Here is a 12691-nt window from a genome sequence, read left to right on the forward strand (position 1 = left end):
ATATTTTTCTTCATCTCAGGATAGACAAAGAAGTAGAGGGGTTTGACAGAGTATTCAATAACATCTTCACTACTAAAGGTCTGTCTTAAGTTGAAAAAATAATTATCCTTATGTATGACGAACAGAACTTAGTGCTGTAGATAAATTACTGAAATGAAGAGATAAACCAACTAGATCACCAAGCAACCATTTGTTGGTTACATGGGTACCACGTAATGTGGTAAATGGTTTCCTAAGCTACAGGAATCCATCTGTATGGTCACTTAGTGTAATCAAATGGTGATAAATAAAATGTGAAAGACATAACCACACTGAAGGACTTAAAACTTTCACAGACGGAACACATCCTGGTGCTCAGAATCAGAAGTTGAAACATTGCAGTGCAAAGCCAAAAAGTGCGTGTTTTTTCAGCTGTCAGCCACAATATCACACGAGGACCTGTCACCCTCTCAACTTCTTATTTTTATTCCATCGTAGAACTGCTTAGTGGGCATTTGTGTTTCGGGATACCATGTCTGAAAACATCATAAATTAAACAAATCTGATATCTGAATAATGACTGGAAAATACCATATGTTCTGTCATGCAAATCCATCCATCCATCATCTAATCCTATGTTGCCCCATGAGGAGCATAGCAGCCCGGGGCTACGCAAGTTGGTCCTGACATTTAAGATGAGAGTGACCAGCCTCACCCATCCCTGAGTGGCATTATGTGAGCAATAAACCCCAACCACCCCTTGGATATAAACCTACACACGCTCAATTAGATTGGTGCGCCTTCATTATCCACTAAACCACCAGGTGCCACAATTTGGTTATATGGTTGCCACCTGGCATAGGAAATGATTCCCTGGTGTACAGGAAACCACTTGGCTTGTCACTCAGTGTAGAGTCACCCACAGGCAGACGGAAGAGGAAAGAATGAAGGAAAGAAAGAGAGAAGTGGAAGGGTAAAGTCACCCATGGACAAAAGGAAGAGGAAAGAATGAGGGAAAGAAAGAAAGAGGATGAAGGAAGGGAGGAAAGGGCAGATACCCAAAGCAGCACTACCTCGAGTGAGTGGATGGTAAGGGCCCCCACCTACGTACTATACATGTAGCCAGTCCTCATTGTGTCAGGTAAGTGTTCCAAACTATCACAATTTTTTTCAACTCTCACTACAACTCAGGGGGAACTATTAAGTAAGCTTTACAGGCAGCCACGGAACTTACATATATACTAAAGGAGTTAATGAAGACTGATTTTTACCCAAGTCTTTACTAACTCCATCACTACAAGGGTCCTGTCCACAGCAGAATTACATTATCTGGCAGCAGCAGGAATAAGCATGGGGCTAACACACAAACTAACCTTGGACCTCCGTCCCATCCCCCTGCAGGGGCGCATTGGTTGGGGCATCAGTGGAACTCTCCTCTGGGGCAATTGAATGGCAGTTTGAGATTTTCGGCAGACTCGAAACACACACATCCTTCTCCTTGTCTGTGTGAGGAAGGTAGACAGATAGATATATGGACAGATGGTGGCTAGTTGGTAGTTATGTTGACAGGTAGGTTGGTAAGTTTTATATTTTCAGAACATATCACTTTTTTTTTTCCTTAATGTAAAAATGAAAGAACCAAACACTGTTACTACTCAGCATTTAAGATGGAGAGATGGCAATAATAGGCAAAGTTAAAGTGGACAGAGTACAACATACTGTATGGATGTACTGTGAATGGCACAACTGAGATGGTGTTGACATAAGGAGAGAATGACAGAGGCCGACACACTCAGACTCCTACTGTTCACTCTAAGATGACTAAAATCAATTGGCAATCACTCAAACACAATACTACAATTGTTCCAACCATAAGAAGACTAATGGTGGCAGTATTTACAACCTCAGTCTCCTATGACTCACTCTCATCTGAATAAACTCATATGATATTACATGGAATACAATACTTGACTAGTTCTGGCCAGGGCCCGTATTCTTCTTGGTTAATGACGCTACCTAACACCTTTTCCTGAGTGATTTATTTTGCTTATTGCACTTTACTTTCCCAATCTGTTACATAAATCCTTCCTATATCACCATACTCTGCATAAATAACATCTATCTATCTATCTATCTATAGCCTGACGCCCTAATCCCGCAAAGGGTGGCCGCAGACAAAACGCCTCCAAGTCACTCTGTCACCCACCATTTGACTCCCCTCCCCCCAACTCACCCTCCCCTCCCTCATATACCTCTCAACTCCATCCCTCCACCTCATCCTCGGTCTACCCCTCCCTCTCCCTCCCTCCACCTCACCTACATACACCCTCTTAGTCAGTCTTTCATTCTCCATTCTCTCCACATGTCCAAACCACCTCAGTGTATTTCTCCTAATCGTTTCAACCACATCCACATCTACCCCACAACGTTCCTTCACTTCTTCATTCGTCAACCTGTCCCTCCACGTCACTCCACATGCTCCTCTCAAGTAACTCATTTCCACTGCTCTCACTCTTGACTTGTTCCCCTCTTGCAAGGTCCACGCCTCGCTTCCATACGTCAGGGTAGGGATCACAATACCATCATGCAGTGTAACTTCCATACTCACCTCCCTATTTCTCATCACTGCTTTCAGTGTACCAACAAGCTTTCTTCCCTGCTGTACCCTTTCACATACTTCATCCCCCAAAGTTCCATCCTTACTCATCACACTCCCCAAGTACTTGAATGCACTCACATTCTCCATATCCTCACCATCCAACCTCACTGTACATTCTGTGACATCATTCCTCTCAAACACCATAACTTTACTTTTGTTTACATTAACTTTCAGCTTCCTCCTCCTACACACTGTCCCAAATTCATACAAACAGATATTAACCCGCCGCGTGCTGGCCGACTTGGGACCTTCATGGCACCCCAGTGCCAGCCTTTCCCCCCCCCCCCTAGATAGGTTAGGAATGATGAGAAAACATGGAGAACAACCATAACAATACTTACAGAGGCCTAAAAGGTCAATTTTGAGGTCGAGTCTCTCTAGGTGCCACCGACACCCAGCGAGTTGAGGAAGATCTCTGTTTTCTTCATGGCTAAGTATCCCAAAAGAAAAACACTCTCGGACAGTATACAGATGATGTGGGAACTGTACCCATGCATAATTATGTGCAGGGAGCACTACAACATTTGAGTGACTGAGTGGAATTTTTCCAATGATGTTCATATACTGCAATTGGATTTTCTAGTTTTCACATACGGTAAGTGTTTGCCCACACGTATATATTTTACATTTGTGTCTTTTTTTCTCACAACGAATTATTCTTGCACACTGTACTCACTATGTGTGTCTTTTCTCAAACAGAAAAGACATATTACTGTACACACGTTATATATGTAGTACTTACACTGCACTTATTATTATGAAATCACTTACACTAATTTATATATACATTACAGTTACTTATGAAATAATTCACAATGATTTATATATACATTTCATTAACACCCATAGGCATCTTTTTTCACACATAACACAGGTTTCTAAAACTTATAAGTGGATGAGGGTGTGATACTCCTCAAAGCATGGGAATGGGCACAACCCCACATCACACGCCACCTATGCATACCTGGTGTCCTTCCACTGGGTCCGTGGCCATGCTGTGCTGTGCTGGCAGATGTGGCACCTGTGCTGGGGAGTCTTTTCTGTGCCTTGTGCAGTGATAAGTTAAGGAAGTGGCGTTGGGTGAGGCATGGGAGGTTGTCACCACCACGTGGATGTTGGTGAGGCCCATGATCACATCCATGGGTGCCAAGCAGCTACCTACACAGCTCTCTGATGAACTCCTTGAAGGTCTCGCTGGTTCCCGTGGTGCTGGTGTGGAGGAGGTGGACATTCAGTATTGTTATATCCAGAAGATGAAAGAAAAGTTTCTTGTACCATTTCATCATGGGCCTGGCACAGTCCACACTTGAAACCATGGCATCAGACTGGTCCACTTGTCACATGTTGATCTTAATCAATGACAGCCTTCAGCTTCAAATGTGAACCCATTTCTCACTGCGGGTGTCCACCGTCTTGGTGAGGTGCATCAGGGGGCGGTGAACTGTCGATAACAGGTTCACCTCTCAGTTGTGGTGCCAGGTGGTGGAAAGGATATTGTTCACCAGGTAAAACACCACCTCTTTCCTTTGCAGCCTCTGGCCCACCTGTACCATGTGCTGACGGGATTTCTTTACTGTACCGCAGATACCTGTCTCGGGCTGGTGCAAGTACCGAGCAAGAATAGGACCAGTGTACCAGTTGTCCAGGTATAGGATGTGCCCACGATGAAGGTACTTCTCCATCATCGTCTTCACCACCGCCTCTGACAGTCTGACTATTCTACCTTCCATAATGTCTATCTGTGCACCTGTGCACAGGACTATGTCATGCACATACCCAGTCTTGTAGTCACAGACGATGAAAATCTTGAACCCAAAGCGGTGTCTCTTGCTTGGGACATACTGCCTATAGGCAGTTTCCCCTCCATAACATGAGACTCTTGTTTGTGACCAGGTCTCTGTAGGGAGAGAAAGAGGCAGAGAACTGTGCCCTCCAGTCATCAAACACGAGCCTAATCCTCCTCATCCTGTCGGTGTTGCCAATGCTGCTGGGGTCCTCAGTGTTGAAAAAATGAAGGCGACGCCAAATGGTTTCCTGTAAGCCAAGAAACCATTTACAATGCTGGGTGGTAACCATATAAGCAAACCATACGTGCTCCCTACGTGTCAAGTGGGTTGGTTGAGGGTTAGTGCCCCTCCCTGTAAAACAAATAACTCAGAGTCAAATGGCCACCCTGTACGGGATTATGGCGTCTGGCAATAGACAGATAGATAGATAGATAGACTTAGTACATACTGGAACCTATTCCGCCCAATAACTCTTCTGAAGAAGGGGGTCGACAGTCCAGTACGATGGCAATTGATTTTTCTTGATAGTCCCATCAGGAGAAGCAAGGCCAGGAAGATGTAAAATTTGTCACTCATTATGTCTGCATCGATGAGTCGGCTGTGGGGTTGTGCCATGGCAGAAAGCGGCATAGGTGTTACAGAGGAGAACGATTCTCAATATTGGCTCTCGTAAAAAAATTCTTGAAGAAATCAATACTCCTTGAGGTGGGAGTCAGCGGCGGCACAATACAACCTGCTGTATCACCGCCTGTCAAGGGGTGAATGATGGGAAAAAGAATGCTCTCATCTTCCCACGCCCACCTGACTTCATCCCCTCCTTTGGTTTCACCATTATCACCAATAAGGCCACCTCCATTGTTGTTGTCTGGGTGGGGAGGAAATCGGTAGTAGGTTGGGGAACAGAGCTTGCCTCATCTTCCCAACGACTCGTACTTTTCTTCCCCCTACCTTCTCCCTTCCCTTTTACTTTACCTTTTGCTCCTTTTCCCACTGTCTGAGGCTGAGGGAAGGAAGGGTAGGGAGGGTGTGACGAGGGATCGTGGGGAGGTTCAGATGCAGTGGAGGTGCTGGGTTGGGGAGAGGCAGCGCAGCGTGGGGCTGGAGGTGGCGGGTATCATCGTAAAGCACTGCTCACCATGTACTTTTTACTAAATACTTCTTCCCCACTCCTCTGGGTTTTCCTGGGTGATCCTACCCATGAAGGCAGCCGATATTCACCTGAGGGGTTAGCCTCGTATTCCTCATCGCTAGAGAAACTGTCTATAGAGTGACAGCGGTGTGGTGAACTGGGAAGTGGTGGTGGTGGTGCTGCAGGGTAAGATACAGCCACGCAGACAGCCATATACCTGCCTTGCTTGGGGATGGAATCTCATCCTTGCTGCTTGATTCTGTCTCAGGTTGGACGTAGTCTCGATCAGCAACATCATCATCAATGGGTGAATCACTTTCTCCATCACTGGGGATATTCAGAAGCTCATCAGTCTCATGTGGGGGAATACCGTAATGCGCCATGGTGCTCACTCACTCACTCACAAAGAAGGACTGAGTTGGCGGGGCCCCACACGGGAGGAGGAACGCAGTGATGACTCATGGCATGGATATTAGGCCTAGACAGGCGCGTGAGTATCTCTAGCAAATATCTCATGTCAATATTGAATTTTTGAATTCTGGCAAATATCTCGTGCCAATACTGAATTTTTAAATTTTGGCAAATATTTCAAATTGATGACATATACATACATCGCTGGCATTTTGTGCATATGCAGGGCCTGACATATATATGTGTCGCTGCACCAGCTTTATCCAAAAATAAATTGTTAAGGAAGAGGCGTTAAGGAGCCTCCTTACCCAGCAAAAATACAAGCTCATGAGAAAGTTGGAGGTGTAAGGAGGCTTATGGATATGAAAGTACACTCACTCCATCTGATGAGGACTTGTTTACCTTACTCTGAACACTGGCAGATGATTTTATTATGCTTACAGTAGACTTCACACAAACTGGTGGGGTTATATAAAGCCTTCATTAACCCTTTCACAACAAGAGATCCTGCCTAACCTACATCATAACATCAGAAGGTGGGGAGGGGGGGGAAATCACTATATTAATGTCTTCATCTGGAGATAGCAGAAAAACAAAATCACAGTGAATAAGTCAAACTGTAAATGTAAAGAGCAAACTAGCCTGAGACTGAATTTGCATCATTATGATCAGCAGTCCATCATTCTACCACTAGACCACAACCACACCATACTTAACTCTGCTGAAGTAGTAACACTCACAGGCTCCCATGACTCACTCCTAGCTAAATAAAATCATCTGGTGTTAACTGGAATATAACATTCAAGTTCCTAACCTTGCTCATCCAGGGGCTCAAGTTTGACATCCACCTCTGCTGCTGGTGCTTCTCTGCCGGTCTGAAATGCAAACCACGGTATTTAGTTTCACTCGTTTATCCCTTATTTGATTGTTACTGGCTCCTCAATTTGACTACATTTAGCTTCCTTATTTAATTCTTACTGGCTCTCCAGTTTGACTACATTTAGCCCTCTTATTTAATTCTTGAATTTGACTAGACTTAGTTTCCTTATTCAATTCTTACTGCCTCTCCAATTTGACTGCATTTAACTCCCTTATTTAATTCTTACTGCCTCCCCAATCTGATTATAGTTTGCCATCAATTGAACTAAAAATGTCTCATATTCATCAGATTATATTAACATGTTACAGCGTTATGATGATGGAAAGTTACGAGAAAAAAAGGTTGAAGGATGATGATAATTCCAACAACTAACTCCATGTTCTAGAATTTCTAGGCTTTGCCCAAACTTACTTCGTCATTGCACCATCATCCTAACCACCCAGACCTCTTTCCACTGACAGACTGGGTGACACAGCGTCCAGAAACATGGAAAGTACTTACACTGGAAATATATTAACAATATGTCTTGTGAATGGGGCTCAACATTTATTTATTCACCATTTAAGCTCTACCTCACAGGCACATACTGTATTTGTTTTACATTTTTCTTTACAAATACAAATGAAAGCCAAACCACAATGAAAGACTGGGCTGAAGCTTTGTACAGTACTAACTGTGTGTGTGGCTGCATAGTCTGCTTGGTAAATCTGATCGATTGTCCTATTCTATCTATCTACAGCCCGATGCCCAAATCCCACAAAGGCTGGCCGCAGACAAAACGCCTCCAAGTCGCTCTGTCACCCACCATTTGACTGCCCTCCCCCTAACTCACTCCCCCCTCCCTCATATACCTATCAACTCCATCCCTCGTATACCTCTCAACTCCACGTAGGTGACGTGGAGGGAGGGAGAGGGAGGGGGAGACCGAGGATCCATTGTGAGTTGTGACTTGTAGAAATATTGGTTGGCAGACAGACACAGGTTAGAGCTTGAAATCTTTATTTTCTCTAATATTTTAGGCTCTATGTAACCCAAATATTAGGAAAAATACAGAATTCAATCTCTCTCTCTCTTTCATCCAACACTTGCATTCTGGTTCAACACTGTACTTACACTGTGTGGGGCTGCATAGTCTGGGACATAACACTCCGGCTCAACTTTCAGGCAACACTCCAACATGTCTGCAACAAAACATGATCACTGTTTTACAATGTCTAACTAAACATCGGAGCAGTTCAGCAAATTAAAGTAATTCAAAATGTGCACTGTAGAAGAAATGTGAGTAAAACATAACAGAAGATGTGAAAAGTATTGAGAAAAAAAAAATTAAATGCAGTGAGACAATAATGTGGGGAGCTGTGGTGGAAAACAATAAATAAATATTAGCATCACCATCACCAAAATGTGATAAAAATAAAGTCTGATCATTAGTTAACTAGTTGTTATTCTGAAATGATGAAAATGTCAAAAGTTCATGTGAAAAAGTTCATTGGTGTGCAGGGCAAAAAATAATTTTATACTGTACATGAAAGAAGGAATATCTACTAAGAATGGAGCATATATATATATATATATATATATATATATATACAGTAACCCCTCCAATATCCGGATCAGTAGAGCCATAGGCAGGTCCGGATAGTGGTCCTGTCCGGATATTGGGCCCCAGCTTATGGACTTGTACTTATGGACCCTAACTCTGAAAAACACCTATACAACTCCCTCTGGACATGCATTGCACCTATTTAAGACCCAAATCACACCAATAAGGGACATAAAAGACTGAAATAAATGCAAAAGAACCATAAAATGAGGTTTTAGAGGTGAGTTTATACAATATTAAACATTCTGGGTACTTACAAGTCCCTTGGTCTTGGACTGGTTTGAACCGCCAGTTTGCAGTCCACAGTTAATCCTCTGCACTCTAAATTCTAATTTCTTAACACTGCACAACACCGTAAATTCCCGTGTGTTCTAGTGGCAAGGTATTGCAGTTTATTCACTGTTTATTCACAAAAAACAAGCACCTGTGGCTTGCACTGTTATGAGTATCTGCTCTCCATCGGAGTTAAGCTGTGACTGTTGATGTTGGTGGGGTAACAGAGTTGCCAGATCGCAACAGCCACATTACCAATCTCCTCAACTTTCATTGTCAAATATAACTTTTCATTACCAAATTCGTAAAGCTAGCATATATTCTTCACTAATTATATATACAAGTGGAAATACATGTAATCACTCTCCTTATAACTAACACCATGTTGATTATTTTCACACTATGTAGGGTAGCAGATTAATCAGAGAGAGCAAACAATCCACTATCTCCATCCTGTGTATCCTCATACATGTGAAAAATCCATTTGGTAATGCATTATTCTAATTCATTACCAAATGAATTTTTCATTACCAAATTGGTCCACACTTGGTAATGAAAAATACCAAATGGCAACCTGACAGGGGAGGGGGGAGGGGGAGGAAGGAAGGGGTGAAGGGACCATGGTGTAACAGCTGTTTGGCGCCAGGCGGGAATTTCAAATTATGGGAGGGAAAAAAGTCAGATTTTTTTCGAATTTTTTGCGGTTTTTGGCCCATTTTGGGAATATTGGATCCCAGGAGGATTATGTCCGGTTAGTGGGGATGTTCGGATATTGGCCGTTCGGATATTAGAGGGATTACTGTATATATATATATATATATATATATCCATCCATCCATCATCCAATTCTACGTTGCCCAATGAGAAGCGTAGAAGCCCGGGGCTGATATTTAAGATGAGTACTGTATATATATATATATATATATATACACGAGGTGTGTTCAAAAAGTATCCGACCTTAATTTTTCGTGCATAAACAAATGAAGCTAGGGAGGCGTGATTTGGTGCACGTATGTAGGTGATCCTAATGCGCATGCGTGAATTTTTTCCCACCAGCAGAAGCTGTCATTTGACGGCAGACCGCCGATGAGTGAGAAAGTGAAAGTGAGCCCCGTCGGATTTTCTTTTTTGACAAAATGACGGAAAACCTTGAACAACGCTACTGCATCAAATTTTGTGTAAAGCTTGGCGATTCCCAAGTGGAAACGATCTGCAAGATTCAACAAGTCTTCGGGGACGAAGCAATGGGCAACACACAGATAAAGGAGTGGTACGCTTCAAAGATGGCCGCACATCAGTGGAGAGTGAAGCACGTTCTGGTAGGCCCTCAACATCCCGAAATGAGATCGTCATTGTCCAATTGAGGACCCTGGTGATGCAGGATTGTCGAATCACGATCAGAGAACTTGCAGACGAGGTGGGCGTCAGCATTGGATCCGTTCATTCCATTATGAAAGACGATTTGGGCTTCAGGAGTATCTCAGCGAAGTTCGTACCAAAGCTGCTAACGATTGAGCAGAAGCAACTCCGTTTGGAGATCGCACAGGACATGCTGGAGACTGTGAACAGCGATCCCAACTTCCTCAACACAGTGATCACTGGCAATGAGTCCTGGGTTTATGGGTACGACCCAGAAACCAAGTTGCAGTCATCACAATGGAAGCATCCAACATCCCCGAGGCCAAAAAAAGCAAGGCAGGTCCGCAGCAATGTCAAAGTCATGCTGACCGCTTCTTCGACTCCAGTGGCGTGGTTCATCACGAGTACGCACCACACGGCACAAGCATCACCAAGGAATATTACCATGAGGTTCTGCGTCGCCTTCGTGACGCTGTGCGACGCAAATGGCCGGACCTGTGGGCAGAGGGCAATTGGCAGCTCCATCACAATACACATCCGCCCATTCTTCACATTTGATACAAAGTTTCCTGGCCAAACACAACACACCTGTGCTTCGTCAGGCTCCCTACTCTCCCGACATGGCTCCGTGTGACTTCTGGCTTTTCCCCAAGCTGAAAATGCCCCTCAAAGGGACCAGATTTCAGTCCAGAGAAGACATCATGCGGAATGCGACGGACCAGCTAAGTGCCATCCCAAATGAAGTGTTCCAGCGCTGCTTCCAACAGTGGCAGAACCATTGGGAGAAGTGTGTGGCAGCCCAAGGGGACTACTTTGAAGGAGATTAGTGTACGTTTGTTGTATCTGGATACAAGTATTTTTTATGAACAAAGGTTGGATACTTTTTGAACACACCTCGTATATATATATATATATATATATATATATATATATATATATATATATATAAATCCACTACAGGTGGTAAAGGCATTATAAATATTTTTTTGCTGTTGTTAACCCTTTATTTCCTGGGACATCTTTGCTTTACTCTTGCCACCTTCTGACAATTTCATCCAGCTTAGGACAGACTTCAAACTGAAGGGACTTGGTACAGCCTTAACCAACCCCCTTCAAACAGGACAGGCCTTTCCTGAGCTGAATAAACTCATTTGGTGGCAACAAAAATAAAGCAGAAAGGACATCACTCAAAATCCAGGTCTTAAAGGTGTGAGTGAGATGTGTTGCTGCAAGTCAGAGTGGAGCTAAGTGGAGTGGATCTTGCTGCATTTTTTTTTTTTTTTTTTTTTTTTTTTTTACTGAAGATGAAGAGGAAAAAAAAAAAAAAAAATCCATACACCAGACTACAGGTGTCCTCCATTCATAAAAAATCACTGAGTACTGCATTGGACAGTGGTGTTAGCCAATTCTAGTACTTTTTAACTTTCTGAACTACTGTATATTTGTATCATGCTAGACCTCAGGATTAAACTATTTACTTTTACACTTTTAGTTATGTTTATTTATTTACTCAAATTAGTTATCATAAAGTATATTTTTGGTGTTTTTTCTTTTGGAGGGGGGGGGGCCTGCCTTCTTATTCTTTTTAACTCTAATTTTAAATGTGAGAACTATATCATGTGAACTTCAACATGAAAAACAAAAGCGGGAAAAAAGCAACATATAACAAGGGCTTACTGTACAGCACAATGGTGGAGAGGGATGCCTTCAAGTGATGGCACTGATAAGATGGTTTCAAAGTTCAGTTACACATCCCTCAACTCCCTCCTTATTTCTAACAGAGGAGGATGGTGGATTGCTGGAGAAGGGCAACTCCAGCCTGCAGTCCACCAAGTTCACATTTCAGATGAAGTAAGATGACAACTACCACTACTACTAACACTGTGACTATGAACATCTGAAATGTGGAGGGATGTCTGGTATGAGGAAATTCTATCTATCTATCTATAGCCAGATGCCATAATCTCATAAGGGGTGGCCATTTGTCCTTGAGTTAGTTGTTTTATGGGAGGGGGAAGTATATAACCGTCCGCCACCCCACTTATTGACATGTAGGGAACGCGTATGGGTTGGTTATATGGTTACCACCCAGCACTGTGAATGGTTTCCTGGCATACAGGATAGTTACCATTAGGCTTGTCACTCAGTGTAAAGCAACCTGACAAGGAAAGAAGAGTAATAAAAAGTGATAGGAAAGATGGCAGAAATAAGAAGAGAGGAGGGCAGACACAAAGAGAATGATAAAGGTCAAGGGAGAAGTAAGCAGCACTTCATCAAGTCGGTGGATGATGGCTGCCACCACCAACAAAACCAGAGTGCTGAATTTATTACTCAGCTTCAGTACCTGCACAAAGTCCTGGCTGTATGTTCATCTCCGTAAACAGCCGTTTCTGCATGCGCTTCCTGGCCTTGGCCTTGTCCCTTCGCCGCTTCCTGGCATAGGCTCTCCGCATCTCGGCCTCCTCTGGGGTCTCGGCAGCTCTCCTAGCAGCTGCTTGTTCCCGCGCCAGTTTGCGCCGCAGTTCTTTCTCTCGTGGGCTCTCCATGGCCCGCCTCATCCGGGCATAATCCCTGTGGGCTCGTCTCTTCTGATCTTGGCTCTTGGTTTTGC

General features: G+C 43.5%; 1 protein-coding gene across 1 annotated transcript; it reads right to left on the bottom strand.

Annotated features, from left to right (window-relative positions):
* Positions 1–341: 341 nt before the first annotated feature.
* Positions 342–10074, bottom strand: LOC145390589 (uncharacterized). The gene is made up of 5 exons (XM_080265400.1): positions 9996–10074; positions 7959–8026; positions 6780–6840; positions 1353–1481; positions 342–515 (listed from the first exon to the last, which is right to left on the bottom strand). The coding sequence occupies exons 1-5, from the start codon at positions 10072–10074 to the stop codon at positions 484–486; spliced, it is 369 nt and encodes a 122-aa protein (XP_080121526.1). The 3' UTR covers positions 342–483.
* Positions 10075–12691: the final 2617 nt, after the last annotated feature.

Source organism: Coenobita brevimanus, chromosome 15 (genome assembly GCF_032717465.1).
Source record: "Coenobita brevimanus isolate Jiangsu-jjx chromosome 15, ASM3271746v2, whole genome shotgun sequence".
In the NCBI taxonomy this organism is placed as follows: Eukaryota; Metazoa; Arthropoda; class Malacostraca; order Decapoda; family Coenobitidae; genus Coenobita; species Coenobita brevimanus.

Coding starts and splice junctions, on each gene's coding strand:
- LOC145390589 (XM_080265400.1), bottom strand. CDS start 10,074: ATGACGATCTCATTTCGGGATGTTGAGGGCCTACCAGAACGTGCTTCA. Junction 8,027..9,995: donor TGTGCGGCCATCTTTGAAGC/GTACCACTCCTT, acceptor GTTTTGTTGCAG/ACATGTTGGAGTGTTGCCTG. Junction 516..1,352: donor GGATGGGACGGAGGTCCAAG/GTTAGTTTGTGT, acceptor TGATGTTTTCAG/ACATGGTATCCCGAAACACA.